The sequence below is a fragment of the Filicampus tigris genome, chromosome 2, assembly GCF_054856515.1.
Source record: "Filicampus tigris isolate MCC_2025a chromosome 2, RoL_Ftig_1.0, whole genome shotgun sequence".
In the NCBI taxonomy this organism is placed as follows: Eukaryota; Metazoa; Chordata; class Actinopteri; order Syngnathiformes; family Syngnathidae; genus Filicampus; species Filicampus tigris.
The window spans coordinates 9606811-9621750 of record NC_141218.1 but is presented as its reverse complement, the minus strand read 5'-3'; the positions used below and the strand labels follow the sequence as shown (position 1 = coordinate 9621750).

The following is a 14940-nucleotide window of genomic DNA, read 5'->3' as shown; positions in this document are numbered from 1 at the left end:
TTACAAAATTATACAATGAATGTTGTGGGTTTTTTTTTGTTTTTTTTTAATTTCCTGAAAAGTTATCATTTGACATGTAAGAACTCTGACAGACAGTGACATTTCGCAAAATGTTGTTATGTAAGAATGTACAGAGAGTCCTCCATGTCTATACATTTTCCATCACGGGTGTACCTAATGACATGGCCAGTGTCCTCAGTTCTGTGTATGTGTGTGTGTGTGTGTGTGGGGTGTGTGTGTGTGTGTGTGTGTGTGTGTATGCTTTGCATGTGTTCACAGCTGCTTTTCATATCTGCCAGATAAGAAAATGTTCAGAAGCAGAGAAGAAGAAAAACATAAATCTTAATCCCATGAAGAATTCCCATCTTTTCCATCCTAAATCTAACACCGTCGTATTATCATTCTTCTCTGAGCTTTGACCAAACACAAAAATGTGTCTCGCATCACTAGATTTATGTTTTTAACGCACTTTTCTAACTCCCAAGGAATCTTTTGTTGAATATTTGACCATTTTGACCATATGAAAATGATCAAGAGGACTATTTTATCATTCTTCAGTTGTATAATCAACCACAGTCGCAGCACCGAAGGCATTGTTGGACACGTTTCCTGTAAAATAAATGCAGACTTTTTTTTTTTCCTCTCATGAACTATAATGTCTTGGGTGATGACTTGGACGTTTACTTCAGCACAGACAGTCAGCCAAAAGGTGTATATTTTTTTTGTTTGGAATGAACTAATCACATTCAAATTCATGTTAAATGGGAGTCAGCACACCTGCTACCATTTAAAGAACCTCTGATGAACCCCAAACACATTTCAGCTCTTCTATTAGGCTTGAACATTTCTTTTTTTTTGCTTTCTCGCAGAATCCTTAAAGTGGAAGTCAACCCAAACATATTTTTTTCAAGAATATCTTCTATGCAAGCCCCACTAGTTGAAACAAGGCATTCTGATAAATATTGAGTTTGTGGAATAAGAGTTAATCCACCTGTTTTTAGCCATCTCTGGGGGGCGGCCATTTTGTCACTTCCGTTGACTGACAATGACATCACACCTGCTCAGGGCTCAGGTAAGGACCGATCACGGCTGACCTGTTTTCTGAAGCTGAACCGTAATTGGTCGTTACCTGGGCCCTGAGCAGTTGTGATGTCATTGTCAGTCGACTGAAGAGAAGACAAAATGGCCGCCCCCTAAAATGGCTAAAAAGCGGTGGATTTTGTTGCTTACCTTATATTCCACAAACGCAATATTAATAGAAATGCCGTGTTTTAACAAGTGGGCCTGCTGGGAACATATTCTTGAAAAAAATATGTTTGGGTTGAAACTGTTCATAATTCACCTCAATTTCAGAAAAGAAAAACAGCCCGAAAACACGATGCGGTGTGTTCTTTTGGTTGTGTTTTTGCCAAACACACCTTTCGGAATTAGGAACAAAAAGTTAAAGGTGGCTTTCATCGGGCTTTTGCAAACTGTAACATAGTTTTTCCGGGCATAACAGGACGGGAGATTGTTGTCACATGTCCTTAACAGCCAGTACTTGCCAGAAATTCCTGCAACTACTTCAATGTTGCTGACTACTTCAGTTGTATATGTTGAAGGTCACATTAATGGTGGAAAGGTCCTGAAATTATTTATCCTGGGTTTTAATTTTCAAATCTACCCTTTGGCCTAAAACAGTGATTTGAGTTGGAAAAGCTTTACAATATAAGTTACACACATTGATGACAACAATGTTAGCACAACAAAGCAAGTAAGATGTTTTTACTTCTATCTTTAAATTGGGATTCAGTAAATGGGACAACCGTTACGTAAACTCTTATTTCTTAGTTGTGAAATGCACAAAAGCCAATTTTCTCCCCAGCAAAACTTAAAACATTTAGTTGAATTGCCCAACTTTAAAATGTTATCGAAGTTTGTTTGCCTTGAAAGTTTGAGTTCACTCACATTTATTTTGTTACAGTGTAATGAGCACAAAGAGCGTATTAGCACTTGTAACATATCAAGGTTATCGGAAAAAAAATACACAAATGGACTGCTTGCCAGTCAAGTGCAGGGATAAACGGAGAGCTTTTCGAAACATGTCAGGGATTAGCAGATCCATTAGCACACCTGTAAGCGGTTTTCATGTGAAGGCCATTTGAAGGAATGTTCAACTCCCACGTACAAAATTCCCAACAGGCCGCTTCTTGACGGCGGCAAATTTACTTGTGGTGCGTAGCCAGGCGCCGCGCGCTCGTACGCGTGCTTCATGTCTAGTCGGCCCAGAAAACAATTCATCCGCCGCGCCAAGTAGCGACTCATTTCAACACGCTGCCTACGCGGGCCTCTCTGAAACAACAACAACGAGCGACGGGCTCTCAGCTGACACGTTGAAGGCCTTCAAATGTCACCGTGAGGACGTGCGGAAAGAAAAGCAGTTCTAGCACAAGCATTTTTTCATCGGTTCATTGCAGTGTGTTCAAGTTGGAGTGGAGGGAGAGAAGGCAGGGGGAAAAAAAGCAAAACAGCTGAAAATGGTTTGAACGTATGAAGTCAAGTGTGAGAGTTTGGCCAATGACGTGATGAAGAGCATGTCTGCATTTACATGAAGGAGCAACAAGGGATTCGCAAATGTTCTTATTTGACATCCTGTGTAACGGGGGACTACTGCCACCTTGAGGAAAATAAGGAAACTACATCTGGACAGTTTTAGTGCATGGCACACTCTGGAGACTGGTTGCCACCCCATCGCACAGCACGTTTAAACAAATAACACGCAAATTAACACCGACGGACAATTTCGAGTTTTCAATGAACCTACCATGCACGTTTGGGGAATATGGCAGGAAATTTTACATTTAAATGAATGGTAAATCAGCTGAATTTTGAAGGTCTGGAAGCTGGTATGATTTGAATCGGTTGAAAATTGTGGGTGGAGCCGGTAAAATCGTAAAATGTGTTTTTTAGGTGTGTAAAAAACAGGGAATTTGTGGAATGTGGAAACATATTTGTAGTTATGCAAATTGTAGACGGCCCAAAAAAAATGGGTAGAATAAAAAGAAATATTGGTGGCAAAAAAAAAAACCGTGAATGCGATTCCTATCCTGTTGACTTCGGAGACAAGCCCTCACATTCATTCATCATCATCTTCCAAACCGCTTATCCTATACAGGGTCGCGGGGAGTTGCTGGAGCCTATCCCAGCTGTCAATGGGCGAAGGCAGACTACACCCCAAACTGGTCGCCAGCCAGTCGCAGGGAACACATAGACACTGTCACTGAGCGGGAATCGATCCCACGCTGCCCGCACACAACTCAGGCGTGTGTACCACTACACTATCAGCGGACATCCACATTCATTCAGATGGACAATATAAGAGTCTTCAATGAAGCCAACATGAAGGCTAAAATACTGTCACATCAGTCTCACAATAGGACGATTAATCCATTACTAATCGCTTATCAAATTGATCGATTATTGATAATTAACCATTTAGAGACCTTTTTAAAATTCAAAATGGCCTAAATGCTCGAAATTTCATCTTAACAGTAGTAAATATCCAATTTCTGTAGTCCTCCATGACAGCAGACTGATTATCTTTGTGTTGAATCAACATAAAACATTTGCTTTTACTTTGCAACATGATGATCAACATTCTAGACGATCATCTCACATATTAGGGACCAAACCAACTGAATCATAATTATTGTTGCTGCATTTTGGGGTTAGTGTGAGGTATTTGTGTGTGAGAGAGAGAGAAGTGTTTTGACGCGTGTGGGTTTTTGTTTTGCTGTATTAAGTTTTTTGGGGGGGGGGGGGATTTTTTTTTTAGGTGAGAGATTCTTTGGTGTGAGTTTTTCTCGGTGACTGTAACAGGTGTTTTCATGTTTTATGTCATGTGAGAGGTTTTGTGTGAGCTTTTCTGGTGTTTGAGGAGATTTATGGTGTGTGAGAGGTAAATGTTATTTTAAGCCATTGCTTCCTTTAGGGAATCCACTTCGCACTAAACATACATTTGTCATTGGACTTTTTTTTGGTTAGGTTTCCATCATATTTTTCCAAGCAGCCAGCTAACCGAAATTTTTCCACAATAGATCATCACACACACACAAAAAAGTCAGAAGAAAACACTAAACACACACGATATGACTAAGATGTTTTGATTCCAAATCGTTAACCTAATAGCAGAACTGCCTCATTTTTTAAAAATTTAAAATGGAAATGAAACACATCAAGATAAAACACCAGCACATTGCTATCATCCATAAAGGTTCTGGATTCTTCTGGGTTTTTGAACTTTTTGGTTTCTTCTTGTTTTCCAAAAACGTTCACATATAACTTAGGCAACTCTGCTATTGAGCTAATGAAATTGGACACCTGGGAGAAATTTCTAAGTTGATTAAAGTCAACAAAAGTCCAAATGCAGAAGGTTCTTGAAAATAAGAAACATTTGTAGCATGTGTGAGAGGAATTTATTTCAGACAGAATTCATTATTATTATTCACACTTCTATACAATATACCATTAAATCCGGAGGTCATTGTAATACTTAGAACACCAAAAGTCAACCATTTCAAAGACAGCCTATTAAAGTACATCGTGTATAAAACAGATGACGTGAGGAGACGTTAGGCATCCGTTCAAGCTTTTCTCCAGAGTAAAAAGTGGGGCGCATTTGCCTTAGTTCAAGATTGATCACGTTATCATACAAGCGCTGAGAGAGAGCCCACTTTGCATGTTAGTTTGGACATGAATTCATACAGACTAGAGTTCATAGCAGTGACACTGATAAGACAAAAAGTTCACAAAGCAAAGGACACTCGAAAACGAAAAGGGTTTAACGTTTTCCCACCTGTTAGCAAAGCTTGTCGCCGCTCCCTCGGTGACGCTCTTTTCTTTTTTTTTTTTTTTTTTTTACCTCCCCCAAGCATCAATCATACGCACGCACACTCACACACAAATACCTATACACAAGATAAAAACCGATATATTTAAATTTCAATATTAATGATATTACTGGATTCCACGATAAAAGGCAAACGAGAAGTAGAGACAGCATTCAAATAAACAGGAGGGCAAATCCACAAAAATCCCCCCCCCTCCCACCCCCCAAAAGAAGCCTTCATCATCTTCCAACTCGACTGGCCTGCTGTCACCCAGACACCTCACAGCGTGTTCCCTTTTGAAGCTGACGAGGCCGGCCGTCCCTTTTCCTTTTTTCCTTCCTTAAAAGTTTTTTGTCCCCCGCCGACCCCGCCCGCAGCCGCCTCTTTTCCGTTGGTCCGAACAAAGAAACAAACATTTTCATGGCACAGATGCCAGCGGTGCTGAGGCAGAAATGTGGGATGAAGAAGAAGATGGCACAAGTTCTGTTTGCTCCTCTGACGGAGAGAAAATAACATCCATGGAGGAGGAGGAGGAGGATGAAGAACAGCACACACTTGCCATGAAACTGGTTAAGTGCATTATGGGGTTTTAACAGCGTTCAGTCAGAGCTGGGGATCCACAAAAGCATCCGGGCTCTATTCGGGTGAGTGTGGGCGTGTGTGCGTGTGGGCGCGCGCGTGTGTGCGTGTGTGTGTGTGTGTGTGTGGGTGTGTGTGTGTGTGTGTGTGTGTGTGTGTGTGTCCAGCAGTTCAAGAGGGCACAAATGTAGATGTTGAAATGTTTGGAGTTAAAGTGTTTTGCGTGGATACATTGGCACCAAAAAAAAATAAAAGCCGTCGACAGGACGAAACAAAAAAATCAAATAGACTTCCAGTGATTTAGTCCACCGCTGACAGGATGACCGGCAAGAGGAGGGGGACTCACGCGTGTGCGTGTGTGTGTCTGTGTGTGTCTGTAGCTATAGCTATATATGTATTTATATAAGGGTGTAGGGGAAGGATGGTTTCCTTACAAGAGGAGACAGCAATTGCTCTCTGTGGTTTTTTCTCTGTTTCTTTGACCTAAAAAGAAAGAAAAGACAACAAGAAGTGAGATTGGGGATGATGGAAAAACAAGAAAAAATGAAACTGAATATTAAGATGTTGCACGTCGGTATAATGACAAGAATAATTTATGATAAACCTGATGTGTGCAGTGTATGAAACTGCTTTAAAATCCAGTATTTGAAAATACGTTCAACCGTATTTAAATGTAATATTATAGTCAAACTAAATTTGTATTTAAATACATACTTGCTGCCTATCTTAAATGTAAAACGCGTTCAGTATTTACAATCGCAAATCCTTCCGTTTTGCCGTTCAACGCTAATGTATATGTGACGGCGTCTCTGGTGGGACCAGATCAGGTTGAAGTGAGGATAAGAGGACCCAGGAGGGTGCAAATAAAGAAATGAGATCAAGTCAAGACCAGCAATGAGAAGCTGGTTGACGACGCCCATGTAACACGCGCAGCATACGGGTCGACAGTATTTTGTGCGCTCACCATGAGAGTTGGGCTCCGGAAGCGTCTCCCTGGCAACCAGGTGCATGACGGTGGTTCGGCCTGGGGGCAACTTCAGCGCTGGGAAAAAAAAAAAAAAAAAAATTGTAATGTGTCATCTGAGGATAAGAAACAGAAACACGGCCGAGGAGAAAGCGGCACATGTTCTTTTTGGTCTGAGTTGACGAAATCAAGAGCGAGTCTCACCTCCGAGGGTCACGTTGCCATGAAGGAAGCGTCCCTGGAAGATGAGGCGCAGTATGCTCGGGCTGCTCACCTGCTCCTCCTCCCATCCTGCATAGCAAACACAAACAAAGAGAAATTGAGAGATGGTTACTTCATACGTTCCTGTGGGGAAATTCAGTCACCCTTCCAATAGATCACATATTGATAAAAATATAGTACACATCTTAATATGTAAAGATCAATATTTTGAGTTGTATCCACTTAAATCGATCAATCAACTTTTTTTTTTTTTTTTTTTTTTTAAACCCCCCACCTGTGCACAGTCGATCGACCCCATTCACGGACTCATTGTGTGCTACGTACTTGTGCGCATTTTGGCCCCTGACTCAATCGCTTCACTATTTCATCCACAGGTAGGCCACTTTAAAGATGGAAGTCAACCCAAATGTTTTTTGTTTTTTTTTCAAGAATATGTTCTATGTAGGCCTACTAGTTGAAACGAGGCATTCTGATTAATATTGCGTTTGTGGAATATGAGTTAAGAAGCAAAATCGACCTGCTTTTAGTCATCTCACCGGGCGGCCATTTTGTCACTTCTGTCGATTGAAAATGACATCACAGTTGCTCGGGGCTCAGATAACGACCAATCGCGGCTCAGCTTCAGAAAACAGGTGAGCCGTTATTGGTCGTTACCTGAGCCCTGAGCAACTGTGAAGTGATTTTCAGTCGACAGAAGTGTCAAAACGGCCGCCCCCGAGATGGCTAAACGGGTGGATTTTTGCTGCTTGAATCATATTCCACAAACGCGATATTAACTCATTAGATGCCAGCCCTTCGTAAATATAGGCGCGAATGTCTTCCGGCGTCAGCTGCCAGGATATATCCATTTTTCCGATCAACCGCAAAACAGCACTGGCTATGATCTGATAAACGACACCGATGACATCTGCTGGCGATTGCACGTCATTACAATGCTTCCCAAGCCTGAAAGCTTGTCATTAACTTCACCAGACCCCTGATCTGATATCAAATGCACACCAAAAAAAAAAAGTTTCTCCAGTTAACCCGTGGATGGCACAATACGATTAATCATAAAAAAACCCGAGATAACGCGAGGTAGGCATCAACTCAGAATGCCTTGTTTCAACTAGTGGGCCTGCATAGAACATATTCTTAAAAACTTCACCTTTAAAAGGCTTAATGTCGGCCCCTGCATTCATTTTCTTATTAGGGCAGAGCAAGTAGTGCAAAAGTTATTAAAACGCTCAAACAGCTGGAGATTGAAAAGTTTAAAGAAGGTCCAATTACGCTCACCTGTGAAGAGCTGTAATAATGTGGCCTTGGCTAAACATTGACGCAGAAACCTCAACCTGCAGGACATCTCACCATGATGTCTCTCACCCACCCACATTTCTGTAAATCTTGGGTGGCGAAAACACAGTTTTTTTCCCATGGCACAACTTGTGGAAAAAAAAAAAAAAAAAAATCTTTCAGGTCATTTGACCAAGGCAAAAAGGAACTGCCTTCACCTTGGTCATGGTCGATCTATTAGCGTCATTTGGAAATGAGCCTGGCCTTCCATTATCTTTCACGGTTTTAGTGCACGTTAGCGGCAGTCGCTCACTTTTCTGCCGCTCTCAAGTATCCGGGCGTGTACTTTTGACCAACATTACCCAAGTGGTCTAGCGCAAACGCTGCTCACCCGTGGGCCAGTTTTCGAACACGTGCTTGGCGATGTCCGTGGCCGAGTCGTTTGGCGAGAAGGTGAAGTCCTGCGTTTTCCCGCTGACCAGGATGAGGCGGAGGTGTACCTGAGACATAAAAACATCATCATCATCATCATCATCATCATCGCATCCCCGGTGGAAGCCTGCCACCTCCTCTAACCTCGGCCGGCACGAGGGAACACGCGGGGGGCCGCGAAGAGACGAGCATTCCGCTCTAAAGAGATTTACACCCGCAGCCCTTCTCCATCCTTCCGACGCCGCGCCCAAGTGAGTGGCATTTGCCAGACGCCGCCAGAGAGAAGGGGCGGGGCCAGATGGGCGGCGGCCAACTCCCATGTTCGTCCATCCGTCCGTCTGTCTCTCTAATGCGCTAACCGCAGGTGTCCCAGACAACTATGGGCCATGTTATTAAATTTGCATGGCCAGTGCGTAGCAAAGAAGGGGTGGGGGGGCTAGCTGGCTACCACTAAGCAACATGCTGGAACAAAGAACTAAAAATAGAACGGGAACTCCTGCTTCAAAATATGCAGCGGGAATTCCTAAAGACTGGAGAGTAAACACGCACACATTTGCGATATGCATCAAAAAAAACAAACAAACAACTACCAAGGCATCACAGTGAGCTCGCTGGTGGTTAGCGCGTCTGCTCCGCGGTTCAGGGGTTCATGGTTCAAATCGTCTTTTCATTTCCTCAAAGTGATGGTGTCACATTTCTTGACTGCGAGAGTTTGAGAACAGTCACTACGGAATACTGTAAGAAAATGAAACAGGGTCGTCCCAATCTGATCACTTGATCGCAAATGGATCATGTCATTCTCATCTGATCGGTATCAGTTAAAAGAGATCCTAAATGACACAAGTCACATGACCAATCACCCCCACGCTTATTAACCCGACTGGTATGTTCGTCCAACACTTGGATTGAGCGCAAATCAATTAGTCAGAGAAAAGTAAGTAAGATAAGACAGGATACTGAAATGTCATTTACTTGCATCATCATTTTTTGCTCCACCACTGATATGATATTAAAAAAAAAAATTATTTGTTCACTTGGTTTGAACCACAGCCGCACTAGCCTTTTTGCCATATAAAAAGGTATCAGACTGGGATGTTACTTTGACTCAAATAAAAAAATAAATCATTCAACAAAGTCCGGTGACTCGGACTATGATGCAAATAAATGTTATCAGGACCAAGTTAAAAGTTTTCATATGTTTAAAGTGTGTGTAAGAGGTAAAACTATTTTCATATGGTCTCTCTTCCCCCGCTGTTGACTGCATTCCCATTTCCTTTATTTCCTTAAGTTACTTTGTAACTGCTTGAAAATATGAACAAACGCGGTTGAAAGATTTTTCCGCAGGTAAAAGTCAAATGGATGACACTTTCAGGTGATTTGTTGTGACAAATGCAAAAAAAAATGCGACAAAAAAAGCACCCTATTGTTAAATTGTGTCTACTTGCTAACCGTTTGTGAGCTTCAAGGAAGGGGCGAGGTGAGAAGAACAAAGCGACTTAACCACGAGGTGTGACGTCAAAACAGGGCAATCCCGCTCTCTGATCTGTTTACAAATACGACACCAGCCCCCCCCCACCCCCACCCCCCGCGCTCGCCCCTTCCCCCTTCTGAACCGAATAACCTCAAAGTGGGGTTACATACCCATGTCATATTAACAAGCTTCCCCTCCCCGTCCCTTTCATCCCCCGTCAAATGAAAACAGCCTCCAATCTGCCCCGTATCCCGTGGCAACATCTTGCATCGCTGGCGTCCTTGAGGTTCTCCAATCCAAAGGCCACACAACAAATCCTTCAAACGCTGTTAGAAATGACTTTTTTTTTTTTGATCATGATAATGAGGGCCTAGCGGGGCTCTCAAAGGCTTAGCGGCTCTTGATAGCCTTACATTTTCCTAAAAAAAAAAAAAAAAACACAGCTAATGCTCCATCTATAGTCGCGTTTATGGATTGGACAAGGCGCCCGACATCATTAAGGATTAACACACCTTTTACGAGAAATTTGACCGCTTTTAGAGTGGCAAATATAACTAATCTTCTTGATTATCATATTTTAATGTGTGTCTATGAATGCAATTATGTATTAAAAAAATCTTTTTACACAAACCAGTTTTCATAATAATTTTTGAATGTACTAACATTCACTTGATGCGCCCTCATGTTAATAATTTAGATCAAGACCTTGCACACATTTAAAAAAAAAAAAATATTCCAGTACACATTGACCTTGATGAGAACATCAAAACAAATGAAAAGTTCATTCTTAATGAGCCATACATTTCAAATGTCAGCACACCTGTGAAAAAAAAAAAAAAACATATTCCAACGCACCCTCACAACTTTTTAAAAAAGCAATGCATTTGTTTTTTATGTTGTGTAAGTTTTCTTGCTTTGTTTTTAGGCTTGTAAATTGCCATTCAAATTTAACACGCACATAATACACACTTGCCGCACTTTAAAACCCAAAAGCTGCTTCAGTTCTCATTTGAGAACGCTAACAAACTGCATTTCCCGCACAAATTTAGTTTGACAATATTTATAGTGACAATAAAGGATTGTATCTTTCGCTTCATAAGATTTAAGTGTATGTGCGGCAAACATCCTGAGCTTGTTTATTCAGCCACTGCTAATACTGAACACTTGCCAAGAGAGAAATATCTGTCAAGTGACAAAAAAAATATTTTACGGTGATCTATCTGTGTGTGTGTGTGTGTGTGTGTGTGTGTGTGTGTGGTGCCAATTCAGGAACAGGGGGCACGGCGGTCAGGACTTAGCGCAGGCCGGGGTACAATCAATAGGCGTCCCAACCTTAAAAGGAAAGTAGGGCAATGTTTTAACTGAGATTAGACAGATGGCGTTCGCGAGGGCGGCAGTCACTGTCTCGGCTAAGTGTTTACGGACATTGGTTAATCCGTTACCCCGGACCCACGTCCATCCCGCCCAATCACACACACACACACACCCCAACACACACACACACACACACACCCCTACCTACCTACCTACACAAGCCAAAAATGCATTCAAATTGAGGAGATAATCATGGAATATCATCACCAATTGAAGCGTCGCCCAGAAGATACTGTAAGACGATGTACTAAACAGTTCAACTTTGATATAATAGCAGACAAATTAATACGTCTCTGAACTCTGGAGAGAAAGTCATACTAAACTACTAGGGCCCCACTTACGGTGCCCGTCAGCCAGGAGGCGTGGCCTATAAGGCTAAAAGTATATTAAATATAGGATGAAATATTTATAATATCATTAATCTTATTTGTTTGTTTTCACACAGAGTGTTGATATTGACTTTTGAGGTCTGCACAATAAATGTTCTCAAATACTCTCAATACAGTTAATATGATCTTTTTTGACCGCATTTCTTTATAGGTGGCGTCACACAAAAACCTTCTGCATAAAGACCCAAACTCAATTTCTCCGGATGCCATCATCCGATTTTCAAAATTCTTGGTCTGTTGTACTCTAAAACTGACACTTCACACATACAAACTATGAGTGCAGAGAAGAAGGCTAAAATTTTTCAAGACGTTTTAATAGGTCTGCGTGTACCCGCTGCTGATTCGCTGTCGGAAGTGGTCACTCTGAACAAGCCACACTCGATTGCACATTTTGGGTGGCGATGAAAGCGCTTTTTACCGTGTTTCACTTTGTTGTTTGTCCCACTAAACAACACAAATGATGACACAGAATGCGTGTCCTAGTAATAATCTCGACATAGCAAATTCTCCTAAGAGCAAGTAACACGCGTAACACTCGGACACCGTTTCCCAAATTTCTCGGCAAAACTCGCAAAAGCTTCTCGATGGGTAAGAATATTTTTTAATATTCATAATGGGATTTTTATTATTTTATTTATATTAATTATCTCCTGAAAATGTCACCTAAATTGGTCACTTCAAAGACACATTTTTTGTACCCACCGATGTGCAGGTTAATTGATGTGCAGGTTCCTTGATGTTACTTTGATGCTATATAATTTACGTCACTTCCAAGCAACTTTCATGAATTTTATCAACTACAAATGCTTCCTGTGATATATTTAGTCCTTACATTTAACAACTTCCAAGTTCATAAACATATTGAAACAATCATTCTAATATTTTCTGATTATGAAGTGGGCATGAGTAGAGATGTGCACATAAATTTGATCAATCTCGTTTTTCAGACGTGGAGTGTTTCCTCGACCTTGCTTTTTGGAGGCTCAGACTGGCGGCATTCACAAGTTACTGTCACTGAAAAGATCTTTTTTTTTCTCGAAGGAAGAACATGAAACCTGACATTATTAGGAGTGCCATCTCAACTACGGCAATACTTGACAAAACCTTACAGCATTTTTAGAGCAAAACAGACCAGTGAACAAGTCAGGAAATGAACAATGCCATGTTACCACACGCGTGACTTCATACTGATCACGTGACTTGCTCAAAATTGTACAAAATGGTGCTGCGCGGGTTATGTCATTATTTTCATACTTAATCAGATTAAACTTTTTTTCAGGAAATCAGACACCACTAATATTTGCACTACTATTGTTCATACACACTGCCTAATCGAATGGACAATTCATTTTCAGTGGCGATTGCTTTAACATGAGTGGCTGACATTGGATGCTGTCACTGGGCCCGGTGATCCGGAAGTGGAAATGATGTTTTGTGGCCGATTTTGCTACTGAATGTTGCATTTCTGAAGCTGAAAAGTGTACATTGATTATATTGATGGCAATAAATTTCAGTGTTGGTAAATCGGATTCAGAATCGAATGGCTCAGATATACTTCCATTTGCCTTGGTCAAATGACAGAACGGTTTGTTTACTCGTGAAGCCACCTGAGAACGCTTCGACTTTTTTCACCGTGTGACGTCATGCTGATAGGTGAAAATGTGCGAAACGTTGACCAATGGGTGCAAATTGTTAAGTAATCACAAGGCAAACAATATATACTGTAAAGACTGACTGACTGACCATGTCGAGGTCCCGGTGGGTGCTCATGGCTCAGCGAGGAGATGAGGCAGTGTAGCCGGAGCAGAGAGGGGGCAGGACGGGTGTGCTTCAGCTGCAGCAGACGGGGCCAGAGCCCTAGCACAAAAAACACGACGGCGTTTGTACAAGCTTGTCCATGCGCCGCAACTACTCGGCATCCATTATATGGACGGCGGCGTCGTAATGTCAAGCACTTCCTTTACCCATATTTGACATAATACGTCAGCGTGCCTGACAAAATCGAGCTCATCGAAGTGAGGGGAAAAGGGGGGGGGGGGTGTTCAGCTAATGTTAGCATTAGCTTACGACAAACCTGCAGCCGCTGGCTATTAGGAGGCTAAGTGCAAAATGCACGTCATCCATTTGCTTGACGTCGAGCTCACCTGCATTTGACGACGGCGGTCAAAATGCGCATTCAGCAGTGTGGTAAAATCATCGAGTGGTGTTTTTCTGACAGGGGGAAATATCGAGTGCAGATGGTCAAGGCTGAATGTGAAGCTCGTCGGCTAATGGTCGGGAAGACGCCGGATGTCAGCTGATTGTAAACACACAAAACAGCCGCAAGGCACGCTGGGAGATGACGTTCATACACGACGACAGTTCATTCAGAATCTAAATTGACAGTATAATTAATTAATAGAAGTGGCAAAACACTAGCTAAACAATGATACAAGTTTTTAATAAAACAATAAATTAACTAAAAGAAAAAATGACCGAATGTAGCTCAATGCAATGTAACTTTTTTTTCTAACGTGTATGAAAATAAACAGAAAAATACTTAAACTATAATACAGTAACTAATGAAAATAAAAAAACACAATTGAAAATATCAGCAAATACATTAAACGAAGTTAAAAATTAGAAATAACACGAGTCAACACATTTTTACATAAAAAAAAAAAATCTGAGATGTATGTATTCTTTTGTGATGATTCCAGATCTGCCCTTATTTTTTCTCGTGCTCATATGTTATGTTGTTATTATTATTATTATTATTAGTAATAATGAGTATTATTAATAATTTAAGATTGTTATTAATAATAATAATAATTATTATTATTAACAATAATAATACATGAATTATATTTAGTAATATTTATGAATTCTTCTCCTATAAAAGTTGTAAACTGTGGAACACACTGCCGTGAGCAATAAAATCCATTTTGCATTTTAAGACTTTCACTGCCAAAATTAAAACTCGGCTAAAGAAGAAACAGAACTGTACTCACCTGTAAATAATGTGTCTTTATTGTTGTTTTATTGAATTATAAAACATGTTGTTTTTGTTCTTATGTTATATACTGTCATTGCGATATTTGATTATTGGTTATTGAGTTGTCTGTTTTGTTAATTGATATAGATTTCATGTCCTACACTGTATTGCAATGTTGTGGAAGAGCCTAACTGGGGACCGGAGTTGAGAATTAGCATTAGCTATAACCTCTATATGCATCACATCAGCAACAGGTGGAATTCCACCCCCTGTTTTACATGGAGAACGTATATTGAATTGTTGCTCAATTGTTTCTAACATTCTTTTTTTTTTTTTTTTTTTTTTTTTTTTTTAGAATTTTGGGGGATTACAATTTTACAGTATTGTGTTAGTCA

The 14940-nt window shown here is 40.9% G+C and overlaps 1 protein-coding gene across 1 annotated transcript; it reads right to left on the bottom strand.

Moving 5' to 3' along the window:
• Window positions 1–4430: 4430 nt before the first annotated feature.
• On the bottom strand, window positions 4431–13860 carry ubl3b (ubiquitin-like 3b). The gene is made up of 6 exons (XM_086014755.1): window positions 13716–13860; window positions 13315–13428; window positions 8297–8405; window positions 6616–6702; window positions 6412–6489; window positions 4431–5930 (listed from the first exon to the last, which is right to left on the bottom strand). The coding sequence occupies exons 2-6, from the start codon at window positions 13339–13341 to the stop codon at window positions 5878–5880; spliced, it is 354 nt and encodes a 117-aa protein (XP_085870881.1). The 5' UTR covers window positions 13342–13428; window positions 13716–13860; the 3' UTR covers window positions 4431–5877.
• Window positions 13861–14940: the final 1080 nt, after the last annotated feature.

What these genes read in the sequence shown, in the direction of transcription:
- ubl3b (XM_086014755.1), bottom strand. Translation starts at nt 13,341, where the DNA reads ATGAGCACCCACCGGGACCTCGACATG. An exon ending in GTTCGAAAACTGGCCCACGG is followed by an intron (nt 6,703 to 8,296) that starts GTGAGCAGCGTT and finishes TTTGCTATGCAG; the next exon opens with GATGGGAGGAGGAGCAGGTG. An exon ending in TGGCAACGTGACCCTCGGAG is followed by an intron (nt 6,490 to 6,615) that starts GTGAGACTCGCT and finishes TTTTTTTCCCAG; the next exon opens with CGCTGAAGTTGCCCCCAGGC.